Genomic DNA, 13,974 nt, shown 5'->3' with positions numbered 1-13,974 from the left:
GTACTCTCAATTCCACGCATGCTTTCAGAAACCTCATATGACACATTCTCAAGGTCATAGAATCAAAAAAAGACAAAATTGTTTATGGCACTGAACAGCCTGAAAGCAGTGTAGTATGAAGTTGCTATCTTATTACTCTCAATCTTTACCACACATTTTTGATCCATCCATACTGCTGATGATATGATGCTGCAGTAGGTTCTACAAGTTTAGAATGGTACAGAAATACATAGGTAATTTTTGAGAGAAGAAGGCTGGAAAGGTGCTGACAGTGATGCTTAGGTTGAGGTGTAACTTGCAGTGTTGCCTTGATAGCAAATAAAATTAGACTAGGAAGCAAGGCACCAGTAGCTTCTGAGAATGCTCTTTTCATCTCATGCATACTTGAATATGTATAATGTAACATTGTAAATGAGGGCATCTAAAAAATTAAGCTTAGTCAGGAGTAAAGGTTAAAATAAATTTAACGTTATATTATATATATATGAAATAATTCTCTACAAGGCTGTGGAGTTTCTGTATCCTGCTTAAAAATTAATCTCTGAGGTCTGAACAATGCAGAACATTTTGTACTGCTTACTAGGAGATTTTTATGACTTCATTAAGGGCAGTGCTCAGTTGTGTCCATAGTGCATCATTTAGAGCAATTACTGCAAATGAAACTTAACAGTTTAAAAGAATGGATATACTTGCTATTGTACTTCAGATGGTACTACAGATCTGAGTATAATGGTAGCTACATCCTTCCCTTTTCCCTCCTTGTACAGATACAAAATAGGTACTATATGGGAAGGCAAACAGCTTAATAATTCCTAGTGTCTCTGCAGTATTGCTTGAATTATTTCATGGTCACTGGTGGCACTATCCTTTGTCAAACATTTTTCAGAGCAACTGTGAATTAGTATAAAACAAAATTCAGAAAATCCTATTGTACAGTATCTTCACCGACATATTACTGAAGTAAAACTGGACCTAGGACTAGTTTCTAGTCTACAAATTTACAGGTATCTGTACAGGTGTTTTAAATAGCCCCATTATTTCGCAGTCCTGTAGAGAATACATTTTGTTCACCTATTTCAAGGAGGTACTAGTGGATAGGAGCAGAAGAAGATGTAATCTTGTTCAGGTGATTGAAATACTCCTTTGACTTTCCTGGAGTTGTGTATGAGTGGGGATGGTGTATGCAGAGGAAGGGTTTTATCTGAAGGCATTTTAAGCCAGCTGTATATGCATCTTTGCCCCAGCCCAAATTCTTTCTTGTTGAATCAAGACCTGAATTATTTCTATGTAAAACAACAAACAAACAAACAAAAACAAAACAAGCAAGTAAGAGCTGGCTAATATACTGCAGTAGACTCTCATAGGAATAAATTAATACAATAGCTTTATCCTTTTTAAAATATCTAAAAAGGAGCCAAAGAAAGCATCGACCTGATTGTATTTATTTTAATCTACCTATCCCCAATAAAGAAGAGACTAAGTTTTTAAAAAGAAATTTACAGTGTAGAGACTTACTGAGTCTACATAGGTTTGATTTTAAGACTTTTTTTTGAGCAGCTCTTTCATCTTTGCAAGGTTTAATACAGAAGCACTGTAATGTTGATAGCTAATCAGGAAACAGGAGACAGGTTCTTATTTAGTGACAAAACAAAAAGCTTGTCTAGCTATTGGCATATTAAAATTTCAAATTGATAACTGGAAAGAAAAAGACTTTTTCCTTGGTCTTTTTTAATAAAATAGGATATTCTTGCTAATATTCTCCTACTGCTGATTGTGTTTTCATGTGCTTTTCACTTTACTGTTGGCATTGCCTTGTTACTTACACTCCTGCTGCTCACTGGGAATATTTCAGTAAGCTCTACTTTTACTTTGCACATCTTAGTCTACATATCATAACTGTTGTCTTATTCATGTACATAAATTTCTTGTGAACAAACTGAAATATTGATACAGTGGTGGGATTGCTTTGTATTTCAAATGCTCAGTTTATGTATGTGAAGGGTCCATTCATAAATACTTGTTTGGACTAATCTTTGTCTGATAGTTTAAATATTTTTCTGGTTATATGAAACCGAGATCTAGAAACTCAGGAAAAGTAAATGTTTTGTGGCTGAGATTCTGTGACCTGTTGACTGTATGCAATATCATTCTGATACATTTTTATTCAATGAGTTAGAATTCTCTCCATAGTAGCCAAAAATCAGATATTACTTCTGCTCTGACATCATTTGAGTGCAGCTTACCCTTTTCTCTTCAGCCAGCAAAGTGATATAAGCAGTACAAAAAATTGTAATTTTTTTTAAAAGGATAGCATACATACAGTAGTATGATTTTTTTTTCCTCATTTATTCCGTTTTATAGGAATGTACACCCAATGTGGCTTTGCATCAGATAGACACCAAGTTATGTAGTAATCCATGGAGTATCAGTATTCTTTTCCAGTTCCTGTTTTATGGTTCAGTTACACCTCTTGATAGGGCTTCTGCTGTTGGGAGAATTCCCTTCATGAGTTTTTGTGGGCTTGAGACTGTTTTCTAGATTTTTCTCTGTTGTGTAAGTTTATGTAGGACAAAAACTTGGGTCTCATGGTTCAAGTATATTTTGGGGATTTTACTTCAAAATTTCCTTTTCAGTTTCTTCTGGAGAAGAGAAGAATTTTAGCTGAGTGGGTTAACATAGAGGTTGTATTGAGTTTTATTGAAATGATGGGAGAATCTCATGTGGCACATAGCTGTAAGTATTAGCAAGACAGAGCTTTTTGCCCCATCATACTAAAATCATTGACTTTTGCTGTTTCTTCCTAGAAGCTATCAAATCACTTAACAGCGATTTGATATCAGCAGTCATTTCTGAAACACACTATGAGAGATGGAACATGCTTTTATAGTGTTGTTTTGGAAGCATATAATTGTCAAAACTCAGTGTTACCACTTGTAAATGCTAGGCCTGTTTATTGGCAAGCATAAGGATTAAAGAATTTATATAGATGAGAGCACTGTGGAGCCGTTTGTAATATTTTTTTTGAATTAATGACTTACTCTACACTTAAATCATTTGTTTTACCTTGTTTACAGGAACTATAAAGTGTTCTGAGACTTCCCCTGATGTGTAGCAGTAGCTCATAATTAAAAAGCACATGTGCTTATAGTTAATCCAGTTCGTCATTTATTGTAATTTAAGTATGTATGGACTTCAGGGGCTAATGGCAAAACTTTTTTTTTGGGCTTTTTAAAGTTAATTTGGGTTTTGTGTTTTGCCATTGTAAAGCTGAAAGTGCATTCTTTACTTATTACAATTCATATAAGCAAGTGACATAAAGCAAGAACTATGCTGATTTGCAAGGTGGGCAGTAAACTCCACTATTATGAGTGGAAAAAAAGTGTCTAATTTCAGCATGCATTTATTGGATAAAGGGCTTAATCAGTCCTGTAGTGTACATCGTATCACCTAGAAGAAAAGACAGTAAGTCTTAGTGTAACCTGTAGTTTTGGGATTTCTTTTAGTAGCTCAGGAAGTATAATAGGTGGAACATACCTATGATGGAAAATCAGAGCTATATCAGAAATAGAAGACTTTGCAGTAACTTAGTTCCCAGCAAAATGTTAGTAGCAAGTTACACCCTAAAGTTGCATAATAAGGTAAAGCAGCTATTAATTTTGTAATTCTCATTATCTGGACCATGAAGAGGTTAGTCAAATTAAAAATTTATATAATTTATTCTCTTTATTATAGTTGGATTTATAGCAGCATGCTAATGTAATTCATGATTTCCAAGTGTTTTCTTCAATAGTAAATTCAGTGAAAGCTAAAATCTTTCATCTCAAAAAGAATTTTATGACAGTGAGTAGTGCAAGCTAGTCGTTGAGAATGTTCATGTTTAAATGTTAGTGATGATTTTGAATTTGAGGATTACCTCTTGAGTATTCTTGTCCATGATCCTTGTCTTCTTTTAAGGTTTGCTGATTCCACAACATTATCAAAATACATCTCAAAAATGACTAGGAAAAACTATAACCTCAGATAGTTTAGCTGCAGAGGATTGGTTAGGGACATGATGCTCCATTTCATCTTCCACAGAAAGTGTAGCCTTTGGGGTGGTTAGGTGACTGTTATCCTTTCTGCCCTCTGCTTGGCACGTGTCTGGGACAGACTGATATAGGTTATGATCAGATTGCTCCTGTAAACAGTGCTCAGTTTACATATGTGCATAATAAAGATGGTAATAGTACCGGTGGTTTGCAAGCAGAATATGATTCAATTCATGCTATTGTATTGAAGTTCTTCTGCATATCTTCAGCATAAGACCCCTTGTGTAAGTACTGCTTTGTGATGAAATGGTATTAAAATATCATGTGAAGTTTTAGTCTGAGAGAAGAAGCCCAAATTTATCACTTTGTTTTGTGTGTTTCTGTTTCAGTGTTTGTATTCAGTGCTCTGTGTTGTGTTTGTACGACATATGCACAGATAAATGTACAAAAGTAACACGATTTGTATTTCAATTCAGGTTGCTGCTTTGAAGTATATACCATCAGTTCTTCATGATGTTGAAATGGTCTTTGATGCCAAGTTACTGAGGTGAGCTGATTTTGAACATTTAATAGATGTATCTATCACATGATGTGTACAATTTAAAACTACTTTGTACCTGGAATTAATTATTAATTGGTTTAAGTGAACAAAGCTATGGTTGTTTCTGCTGATTGAGACAGTGATAGAGCTCTGGACATGTGTTGTTCTCATTTGATTTGACAGAATTGAATATTGAGGCCCAATTCTTAAGCAGTAACTCCATGAATGAAATGAACAAGTGGATGCTATCATTTTTTCCCCCTTGAATAAGTGCTATTCAAGAAAACCAAATCTGATTTTTGCAGTTAGAAATAAGTATGTTTATTTGTCAAAGAAGAATTGCCTCCACTGTACAAGAATAGTTTTACTGCCTTGAAAGAAAAAGGAAATAAACATTTGTAAACATGGCCAACATCTAGATCGTCCTCATCTTGTTACTCTTGAAAATTATCTTTGTAACCTGTGATACAGGAAATAAATCTAAATCTTAAAAAAAAGAAATAAATATTTAGAAATATATAGTACTTTGCTTTTGCTGTGTTTCTTATTAACACGTGATGAATTCATCTGTACTGTATTTATGACACTCTCCATTTACATGCAGCCAACTGTTATATGAATTTTACACTTGCATTCCGCCGGTGAAACTACAGAAGCAGAAAGTGCAGTCCATGAAGGAAATAGTGCGCAGCAACCTTTTTAAAAAACAAGGTAAATATAAAATGCCTTTAAGGCTTTAAATAAGAAGGTGTGGAAATGTTGACTGACTTCTGTTTTGTGCAATTCATACTTGAAATTGAGTAGAACTGATACTGAGAAAGTGTGAATTCTAGAAGTCTGACCTCTGGAGAGGATTAAGCTTTCTCAGATTGCTGTTGTGCAAAGCATAGTTGCTAGCAGAAAACACTGAACAGGTAGATCTCGGAGGAAGAGTTTTGTATTTTTCCTCTGATATAATGGTTAGATGGATAGAGCTTTATATCTATCCTTTGAACCCATTTGTAAACTCTATATTGAAATAGGAACATGAAATGAAACCTTGTGAAGACGGCTTATGGTATGTTATATAAGGCTTTTGCCTCAGTCGAAGAAAAATCCTGACTGTGCTGTAATATAGCTTAGCTGCAATGCAGTTCCTCTGTTTATAGGAATCAGTATTTTTCTTGACTTTTATCAGATCTTAGTGTCTTTTTTCATTCTCAGAACAGGAGTAAAAAATGATACCAATGTGTTTATGCCTAGTTTGTGCTTAGTTTTCCTTTGTTCTGCCGCAGATGGGGAATTTTTTCTCAAGGAGTCCTAGCAGAGAAGCCTGGATTTTACCTGGTTGACTTCATCTTGACATTTAAGGGTTCTGCCTCCACTCTTGTGGACTGGATAGCTTACTTCTATCTTAGCATTGTACTGGTGTGTAAAAAGACCACAAGAGCTTTGAAAGGCAAAAGTTCTACTCAAATGGATGGCCATTCTCTTGTAATTTGTTTCTGACAATTTGTAGATAATGATTCTGGGAACTTTGCAGTTACAGCAGTTAGCGGCAAGTAGTACTGAGCATGGGTGGGCAGCTCTGCTCATCTCATTGCTCTATATTGCCAGAAGAGTGATGCAGTTTGAACTAGCAAGGATAGATGGAAATTTGACTTTATTTTACAGCTATTAAGAGCAGATCAAACTAGTTAACTTTCAAACATTTTTTATTTTTTTTTCAGACAGTTTACTGTATTTCTATTTTCCAAGTAGTTACTGAGATATTATTGCACTACTGGTTACATTTACATCTGCTAAGATCAGAAGTATAAGTCTTAGCTTTTTTCTGCTTCTTGTAGAAAGTAGCATTTAAGACCAGAAAGAAAGACAACCTCTTCCAAAACTGAAAGACATTTGGGTTAAAATAAGCCAATCTCTTGAAGTCTTTATCTCATTAGAATTCAGTTAGATACCTTGACTATGTTTAACATGGAGAAATTAACTGTAAGCAGTAATGTCCTTTTTGTGTGCGTGTGCAACACTAATGATGTTTGCAACATGTATATATGTAAGATACCAGCCTCAGCTCCTCAGATAATGACAGTTTTATTCAATTTCCAGTAAACTAACTATCTGCCTCAATAGTTACAGATTTAAAGGAGCAGAGTAACTCTAGTTCTAATAGTACTGAGGATACTACTTGTTTTTGTCTGTATTTTGCTAAAGTTTATGCTTTTGGTGTTGATACGTTAACTTCCTGCCAAATAGTTGTTTTGCTGAAAGAAAAATTCAGATTTTTATCATTCTGTCTGTGAATCTTACAAGCCAGAGAATAAGGGCAGGTACTGCTGTGGAATAACAATAGCTGGATATTTTTCTTTAAAGAAGCTTGTCATTGAAATGCATTTTTATAGGTTCGTATATCAGGAGTCCTGGTCAGAAAAACAGCACCCTTTATAATAAGAAATAAATTCCTAAGAAAGATCCAGAAACAAGTAGCTGAACATAAAATAAGCTGTGTACTTCACAGTTCTGTTGACTTGCACCTTGCTCCTCCTGGTGTACACTACACAATTAGTTCCTTCTTTCCATATCTATGTATGCTCCAGAAGAAAACAAGTGTTTTTTTGACCACATTGTTTATGACTGTTCAGGAGTAGGACTTTGTGCTGAGTGCTGTACAAAATCAGAAGAAAAAGCAGCTTGATAGGAGGAGCTTGCAGGCTCAGTAAAAGGAACTAAACAGTGTAACACTGCACGTCAGTGCACCTGCAGCATAGTAGATGTCTTTGCTGCATTTCTGCTGGGGGACACAGAGCTGTCCAAGTGTAGTTAGCTCTTTACAGCTTTTCCTAAACTGTCTAAATTCTGCAATATATATAGTTACATTGAAGGATGCCATAAATTATTGTGACCTGTACAATGTTACTTGTCTGCAGACTCTGCTCTTACTGGAAAATTTGGGAGCTGGTGATTCTTAGTTCGGTTATTTAGGTCAGTCAGTTCCCTTATTGGTATATGGGAACACATATATCTTGCATTTGGTAGAAATATGTGTCAACTATACATATGTGTCAATACAAGTCAACTACTGAAAATCAAACTTTGCTAGCAAGAGTAATGTTCATGTCAAGTAGTATTAACCCTTGAAGCTGGATGTCTGGATTTGAATTAGAGAGTTTAGGATTTCCTTTATAATACTTGAAGACAGATGTGTCTGTTTGCCTTAGTCTTATACAGTCTCTTTAAGTGTTTGTGCTTCCACAGATTTCTGCAGGGTGAAAAGTAATCTGTCTCTTTATTATTCATGTTACATGGTAATGTAAGATACTTAATTTACCCCAGAAGTATATGTTGTCTTAACTTCATTTACAACATGTTAAGATCATATTTACAAGCATTTATTATGGAGATCCTGCAGCATCATAATTTTTTCTCATAATAGTTTTTATTTATTTATTTATTTATTTATTTATTTTACATAGTTGTTAAAGCACTAAAGCTTAGAGTCCAATCCAGTATTTAGAACATGATTTTCGGTGTTGTTCTCTGAATGCTCCACAAATGCATAAGTTACAGATTTGAAGATAGTGTCGCACTCTCAAAAGTATTCACTTGTTTTCAATAAATTAATGCTTGTATGGTGGGGCATTTGAGTCAGGTAACAAGCATGTGTATAATAATGACCAAATGCATCAAAAATGCATGGTAAAGTGGTAATCTCAACATATATATGTAGTATTTGAGAAACAGTTTTATTGACAAATATAGAAATAAAACAATATCTGAAGTATTACGTGAAATTTGAAGTATTCTGTAAGCTGATGCAAACTGTCAGAGGGCAAGTTCTTGGGGCATCAGCCTGTTGAGACAGACTACTTCCATTGGGCAGTAGTGTAATGTAGGCACCTTCAGTATTGACTAGGTTTGAGGCTGCCATCTGAATATTATTTCTGTTTTCCTAGTAACAGCTCTATACTTAATGCTTTCCAAGCATTTTGCTGCTTGTTGTCAACCGGAGCTTTATGTTAGATGTAGCTGAAAAAAAAGCTGAAAAAATGAAACAAAACAAAACAAAAAACACCTATTTTAAAGTAATAAAGAACTTCCATGCTTTCAGGTACAGTTTAGTGCCAACAAGCCTTGAGTCCAGGATCCACTGAGTATATGGGTATATGGCATTTTCTGACTGTACTGGTTTTGTAAAATGAGATTTAAGCAAGAAATAAACTGTAGAACCAGTGCACAAGTACATCTCGAATCCTGTGTTCAGACAGTGGTCATCTGCTGGAGGGGGGGAAGGCAAATAAAAGGTAAGGGAGATAGGGAGAGAATTATAGAGGAAAATACAATTTGGGCTAAATAAAACCAAACAATTTGCTTTATTTGTTGCAGTACATAATGGCTAAAGTATCCCTTAATCAATGCTTAGGGCAACTTACAGTTCCTTTTCTAGGTAGGAGACTTTGTTTCAGCCATCCTAGGCAATTTTTGCTGTTGCTTGCATTGTTTATATCATGTTTTTCTCATCAGTCTGTGTGCTTGTTGTGTGTCCTCCCTTCAAATCTGCAGTTTGTCCTAAGATGCACTTGCCCTTTTTTCTTAGATGTATTACCTAGTTGTGAAATGGTATCCCACTGTAAAGAGCCTGTAACTTTTACCCGATTGCACTGAAGGATATTTTCTTTCAGCTCTTTACTGAAGAATATGTTCATATGTGGCAAATGTGTTTCTCTGGGGAATCTAGCCATTCTACAAACTTTCGATTTTTTATTTTTCATGCTATGGGAGTCATTCACCCTAGTTGATATTCTAATAGTAAATGAAAGGTCATTTCTATATTTATTCTGTCTTGTGCAACCACTGTATTTGTGACTTAAATATTGAACTAGTTGCTGGTAGGAGAAGGAAATAGAGATGGGCAGGCTTTCTTTCCTTTTTGTTTTATCTAAAATACATGTATTTTTTTCCCATATTTACTATGCTTACTTTGGATGTATCTATTTGACAGCTATATGAAAATCATTTCATTGTAAGTATTTCTTTAGAATTTAGTTTAAATTCTGTGTAAAATGTTGTTTGGCAACTGTCCACAGTATGAAGTCATCACATTAGCTGAAAATCAGGTCACGTTAAAGAGGCTTCTGCAGATGATAATGAAGCGATGGTAATGTCCTGTTGCTAGTGAATATGTGTCTGTATATTTGTTAGACATATTAAGATCTCTGAGTATTTAACACTCATAACTTAGAAGCATAAATTTCCTGGTCTGATGTTTAACAACATGCTTTGGGCAAATGGTTGGGTTTTGCGTGTAGTTAACCATTGCTGTCATATATTTAAACAATCTATAACAGTCCATAAGGGAGCTGTGTGTAATAAAACAAAGTTGATTTTGCAAAGATAACAGAGGGTTATAGTTTTGAAGAACAGTTAAGAAACAGTCATCATAGCTTAAGTGTGTTGCTTTGCTCTTGGTCTCTGCAACTCCCGCCCCAAACCTGTGGTCTTAATCTTTTCCCAAGCCATATTTGTGGTTTCTCCCTGCCAGCTCCAGATCTGGAACTTACTTTTGTATAAGATGGTTTTGTTTCTATTCAACTTCCATTCTATAAGGTTCTCAAAGGAGGAGTCAGAGATTTGCTTTCCCATGACATGGCAAGAACCTTAATTTGATGCTTGTCTGTTTTTAGTGCTTTTTGCTGCTGATCAGCTGCAAATTTTCCAGAAGCAAAAGCAGTCTTTTCCCAGTTCTAAAGGTTGTCTTTATTCAGTGGTTATTAATCAAAAGTTAGTGAGATTCAAATCCAGTTACCATTATAGTCTGCTTAGCATGGTTTTTCTTTTATTACTCTAACAGGCCTTTGCTTTAGCTGCAGTCTGTTAATGCATAATGCTCTGTAAAGCTTTTATTGCTTGCAGATAAATAATAGTAATGGATTGCTGCTTGCTTGTAAATGCAGCTTGTCTGAAGTCAAGAAATACGTGGCTGGTATATCATAGAAAATGTCTACCTCAGAATATGATGCAAGTTATATGAAGGGTATATATTTTCAATTTTGAAGTTTTTAGGGTAATATTGTGTTAAAAGTTTTGCTAAAAATATTTTTAATTCTGAGGAGCTTTTGTAAAAAAAAAAACAAAGTGGAGCTTTTGTGTACTGCTGACCAGATAATCAGCACATTTTAATTTTTCCCAGACGAGTAGTTAGTAGATTCATTTAATCTTAGTTATAAATTCTAGAAGTGTACAAAACCTTCTTGTGCAATTTTGGCTAATATCAAACACTTGACAGCAAAACCATGCAGTGAGGACTGTAAATGCAGAATATAATACTTATTTAAAACCTTTACTGCCCTAGCTGTCTCACACTGGGTATTAAAATCCTGCTCATCTGAATAGGTCATTGTGATCCAAACTTGCTCTAGTAACTGAGAGTGAAAATCTATGCACTTTTTTAATATATACAAATCACAGTGTGTTTATATGTATATGGTAATTATATGCACAAGATCTACTTTAAGATGATCTTATTAATATGAAATATATAATTATATAACAATGCTGAGATGATAGTGTTTTTAGACGAGCCTGGGGAAATACCAGCTGATGTTTTTAATTATTAGTTTAAAATTAAAGATGATCCTCTGAAGAAGCAGTTTTCCAAAACAGAGAATTCAGGTGGATATCTTTTTAAAATAAAGCTAAAATGTATGCTGTGTAAGTCATTTTCTTACTCATCAGAGAATATTTATGCTAACTAGAGAATATTCATTGAAAGATTTTGTATTTCAATGTTTTGATGAAGGGAGGGAATGATGTCTTTTTTTTTTTCTTCTTTTTTTTTTTTTTTTTTTAAGAGTTTTAAGTTTACACGTATCTGTACTTGACAATTTCCATTCACTGGGATGCATTTTTTTGCTGGGGTGCAGGGAATTTACCTTTTCCTATCATCAGTGCATCCCAGTGAGGGTCAAGTAGACTCTTCCAAGTATGTTTTCCTTTTCATGAGACCATTCCATGAAGAAGTTGTCATCCCTCTGACACTTAATGTGGCTACGTAACAAAGTTACCATTGCTTCGGTAGTATTCCCTTAATATCTGTTATGCCATTTAATCAAAGCGCTTGTCTTTTGGGTGATGATCTTAGTATTTTCCTTTCACCTAAACTGTCTGTACATCACTAATGGCAGAAAATCAGTCTTGGGATAACTACAGGGTGTTTTTACTTGTAACTGATATTTTAAGATAATTTGCTTTTATGTTGTATTTTCATATTGTTTAGATTTAACCTGGAAGTTGTAAGTATTGCAGGGGAAAGTCCACAACATGTTTAATTTCTGGCACTGTGTAACGTGAAAAAAAACAATATACAGTTATTTATCTAACTGATACTATAGTGGTATGAAAAAAAATAAAAATCTGTACTGTGCTATTTTAATATTGAGCACAGTAAAGAGAAAACAAGTCCTTATTGTACATGACCATAGTTTAAAATAGAAATAAAACTCCAAAACCCAGCTTTTAATGTTCTACATCAAATACAATTGATTGTAAAATACATCACATTTAGCACTGTGTTTGTAGGGTGTGGACAATGCCTGATTCATTACTTGAAGCAATGAGGTGGAAGTAATTAACAAGAATGGAAACATATGTAGTGTATTACAAAATACTATGCAGCATGATAATTTACAATATCATTAACTAAAGTTCACGTTTATCTAGAAGAGGTAGTGGTTTTTTGTTTTGCTGAGAATATGGAATATACTTAACTAAAGTGCCAATTATGATGAAGTCTATTCATTTTTCAGATTATCCATTTTTCCTCCAGCTTTAACACTTAGTCTCTTCCTAAGTAGTTCATTAGAGTACCAGTTGAGCTCATTCACCAATAGCAAGGTCAATACCCAGTGGTATTGTCTATAGATCTTACAATATAATTAGATTTCATATACTGGTAGTTCTCTTCCTTTACCCATTCATGTTCACCACTTTTTCTAAGGAAGTAGAATTGAGATAACAGGAAAACATGTTGTTTTGTTTGTTTGTTTGTTTTCAAAAAAAAAAAAAGACATAAAAAGCGTGTGAAACTTGGTTTTATTAAATTACACATGAACCTAAAATTGGAAGCCATGAAGTGAATTTGAATTTACAGGTATGTAGTTTCAGTTTTTCAGAAGTTATCACTGTAGTTGAATAGAGATAGAGATAGAATAGAGATTTTTGTCAGGTAAGTTGCACGGTCCTGATGAGTGCTACCATAATTGGTCTTCATAAGTCCTACAAGCTTTTAGATTACATTGTCACATTTTTTGTTGAGGTATCAATGTCTAGTTCCTGCTCTGTATTACTTCTTACAGATGGGTATGGTGGTTAATATGTTTCAGGGGCTGAATGTACAAAGACTGGGAACTGCTTGTGCACTTTAACCATTAAGTTTTTGAATATTCTTATGTGATGTTTAAGCACATGCGCAGACACTTTATCCAGTTTCTGCCTTCAGATAGTGTTGTGTCCCTCATTAAAGGACAAGAAATCTTAAATTTAATTTTGATATTTTCCTTTTAGATCTGTAGATGATTCCTTTTTTAAATATATCTGAGGGAAAGAAATGGTTGTCTTGTCCTTCATAAACACCCTTACTGGGATTTCAGTATCATTTGATGTAAGGAATGATCTCCTGGAAGATATTTTTCCCTTTGCGTAACTGTATTTAATGGATTTGTCCCTGTCTCTCTGGAAAGTCTCCTTTGGACCTGCTGAAAAAAGTTTTGGTAGAATTTCTTAATTTCTGTATAAAGCTACCATTGATGCACACTTAGTTTTTAGGAAACCTATTGCCAAAATTCCACAACTACCTCTCTGTTTTTGACAAATAACCATTTTTAGACTTAAGTGTTTACCAATTGCATGAAATTTTTGCTGCTGTTATTGTTTCCAAGCTTACAGTGGTTGGAACTAGATTTTTATTTAAGATGAACATGGAATATTCACTGACATTATATTGAAATTTGTAAATCAGTTAGCCTTTGGAAAATTGTTTTTTATTGGTGTGAAATGAATATCAAATTCTTAATTGTACGTGTATGTGAATATAAATAAAGTGTATATGTTCACATTGCTGCTTTTCACTTGGTATTCTCTAAAGGTCCACTCCCGACTAGGAGTTTGTGCAGTAGCAAAACACTGAGATCTGCTTCAAAGAATATAAAGTACAAGTAGGTCACACAGATGGTCACTGGCAGGGTTGGGAATAGAGCTTCAGTCTCTTGGCTCAAAATCCAGAGCCTCTGATCACTAGCTGCAGACATAGCTCCTGCATGTTCAGCATATGCAAAGCACTTGCTGATTTCTGGAGGCAGCAGCATCAAGAGACATATGTTAGCAGTAGGGGTTAATTTGCCAAATGCTAGAAGAAATGCTGAAACTATAGTA

The 13,974-nt window shown here is 34.5% G+C and overlaps 1 protein-coding gene across 1 annotated transcript in view; it reads left to right on the top strand.

The window, feature by feature from the left end:
- Positions 1 to 13,974, top strand: part of DOCK2 (dedicator of cytokinesis 2) — a 188,867-nt gene that overhangs the window by 42,881 nt on the left and 132,012 nt on the right. Inside the window, exons 24-25 of the mRNA XM_005024959.6 lie at positions 4,505 to 4,575; positions 5,174 to 5,280. Of these exons, the coding sequence (XP_005025016.4) occupies positions 4,505 to 4,575; positions 5,174 to 5,280 (178 nt within the window). The remainder of the gene's footprint in view (positions 1 to 4,504; positions 4,576 to 5,173; positions 5,281 to 13,974) is intronic.

The sequence above is a fragment of the Anas platyrhynchos genome, chromosome 14, assembly GCF_047663525.1.
Source record: "Anas platyrhynchos isolate ZD024472 breed Pekin duck chromosome 14, IASCAAS_PekinDuck_T2T, whole genome shotgun sequence".
Lineage (NCBI taxonomy): Eukaryota > Metazoa > Chordata > Aves > Anseriformes > Anatidae > Anas > Anas platyrhynchos.
The sequence above is the reverse complement of the archived record's forward strand: the minus strand, read 5'-3'. Positions and strand labels throughout refer to the sequence as shown.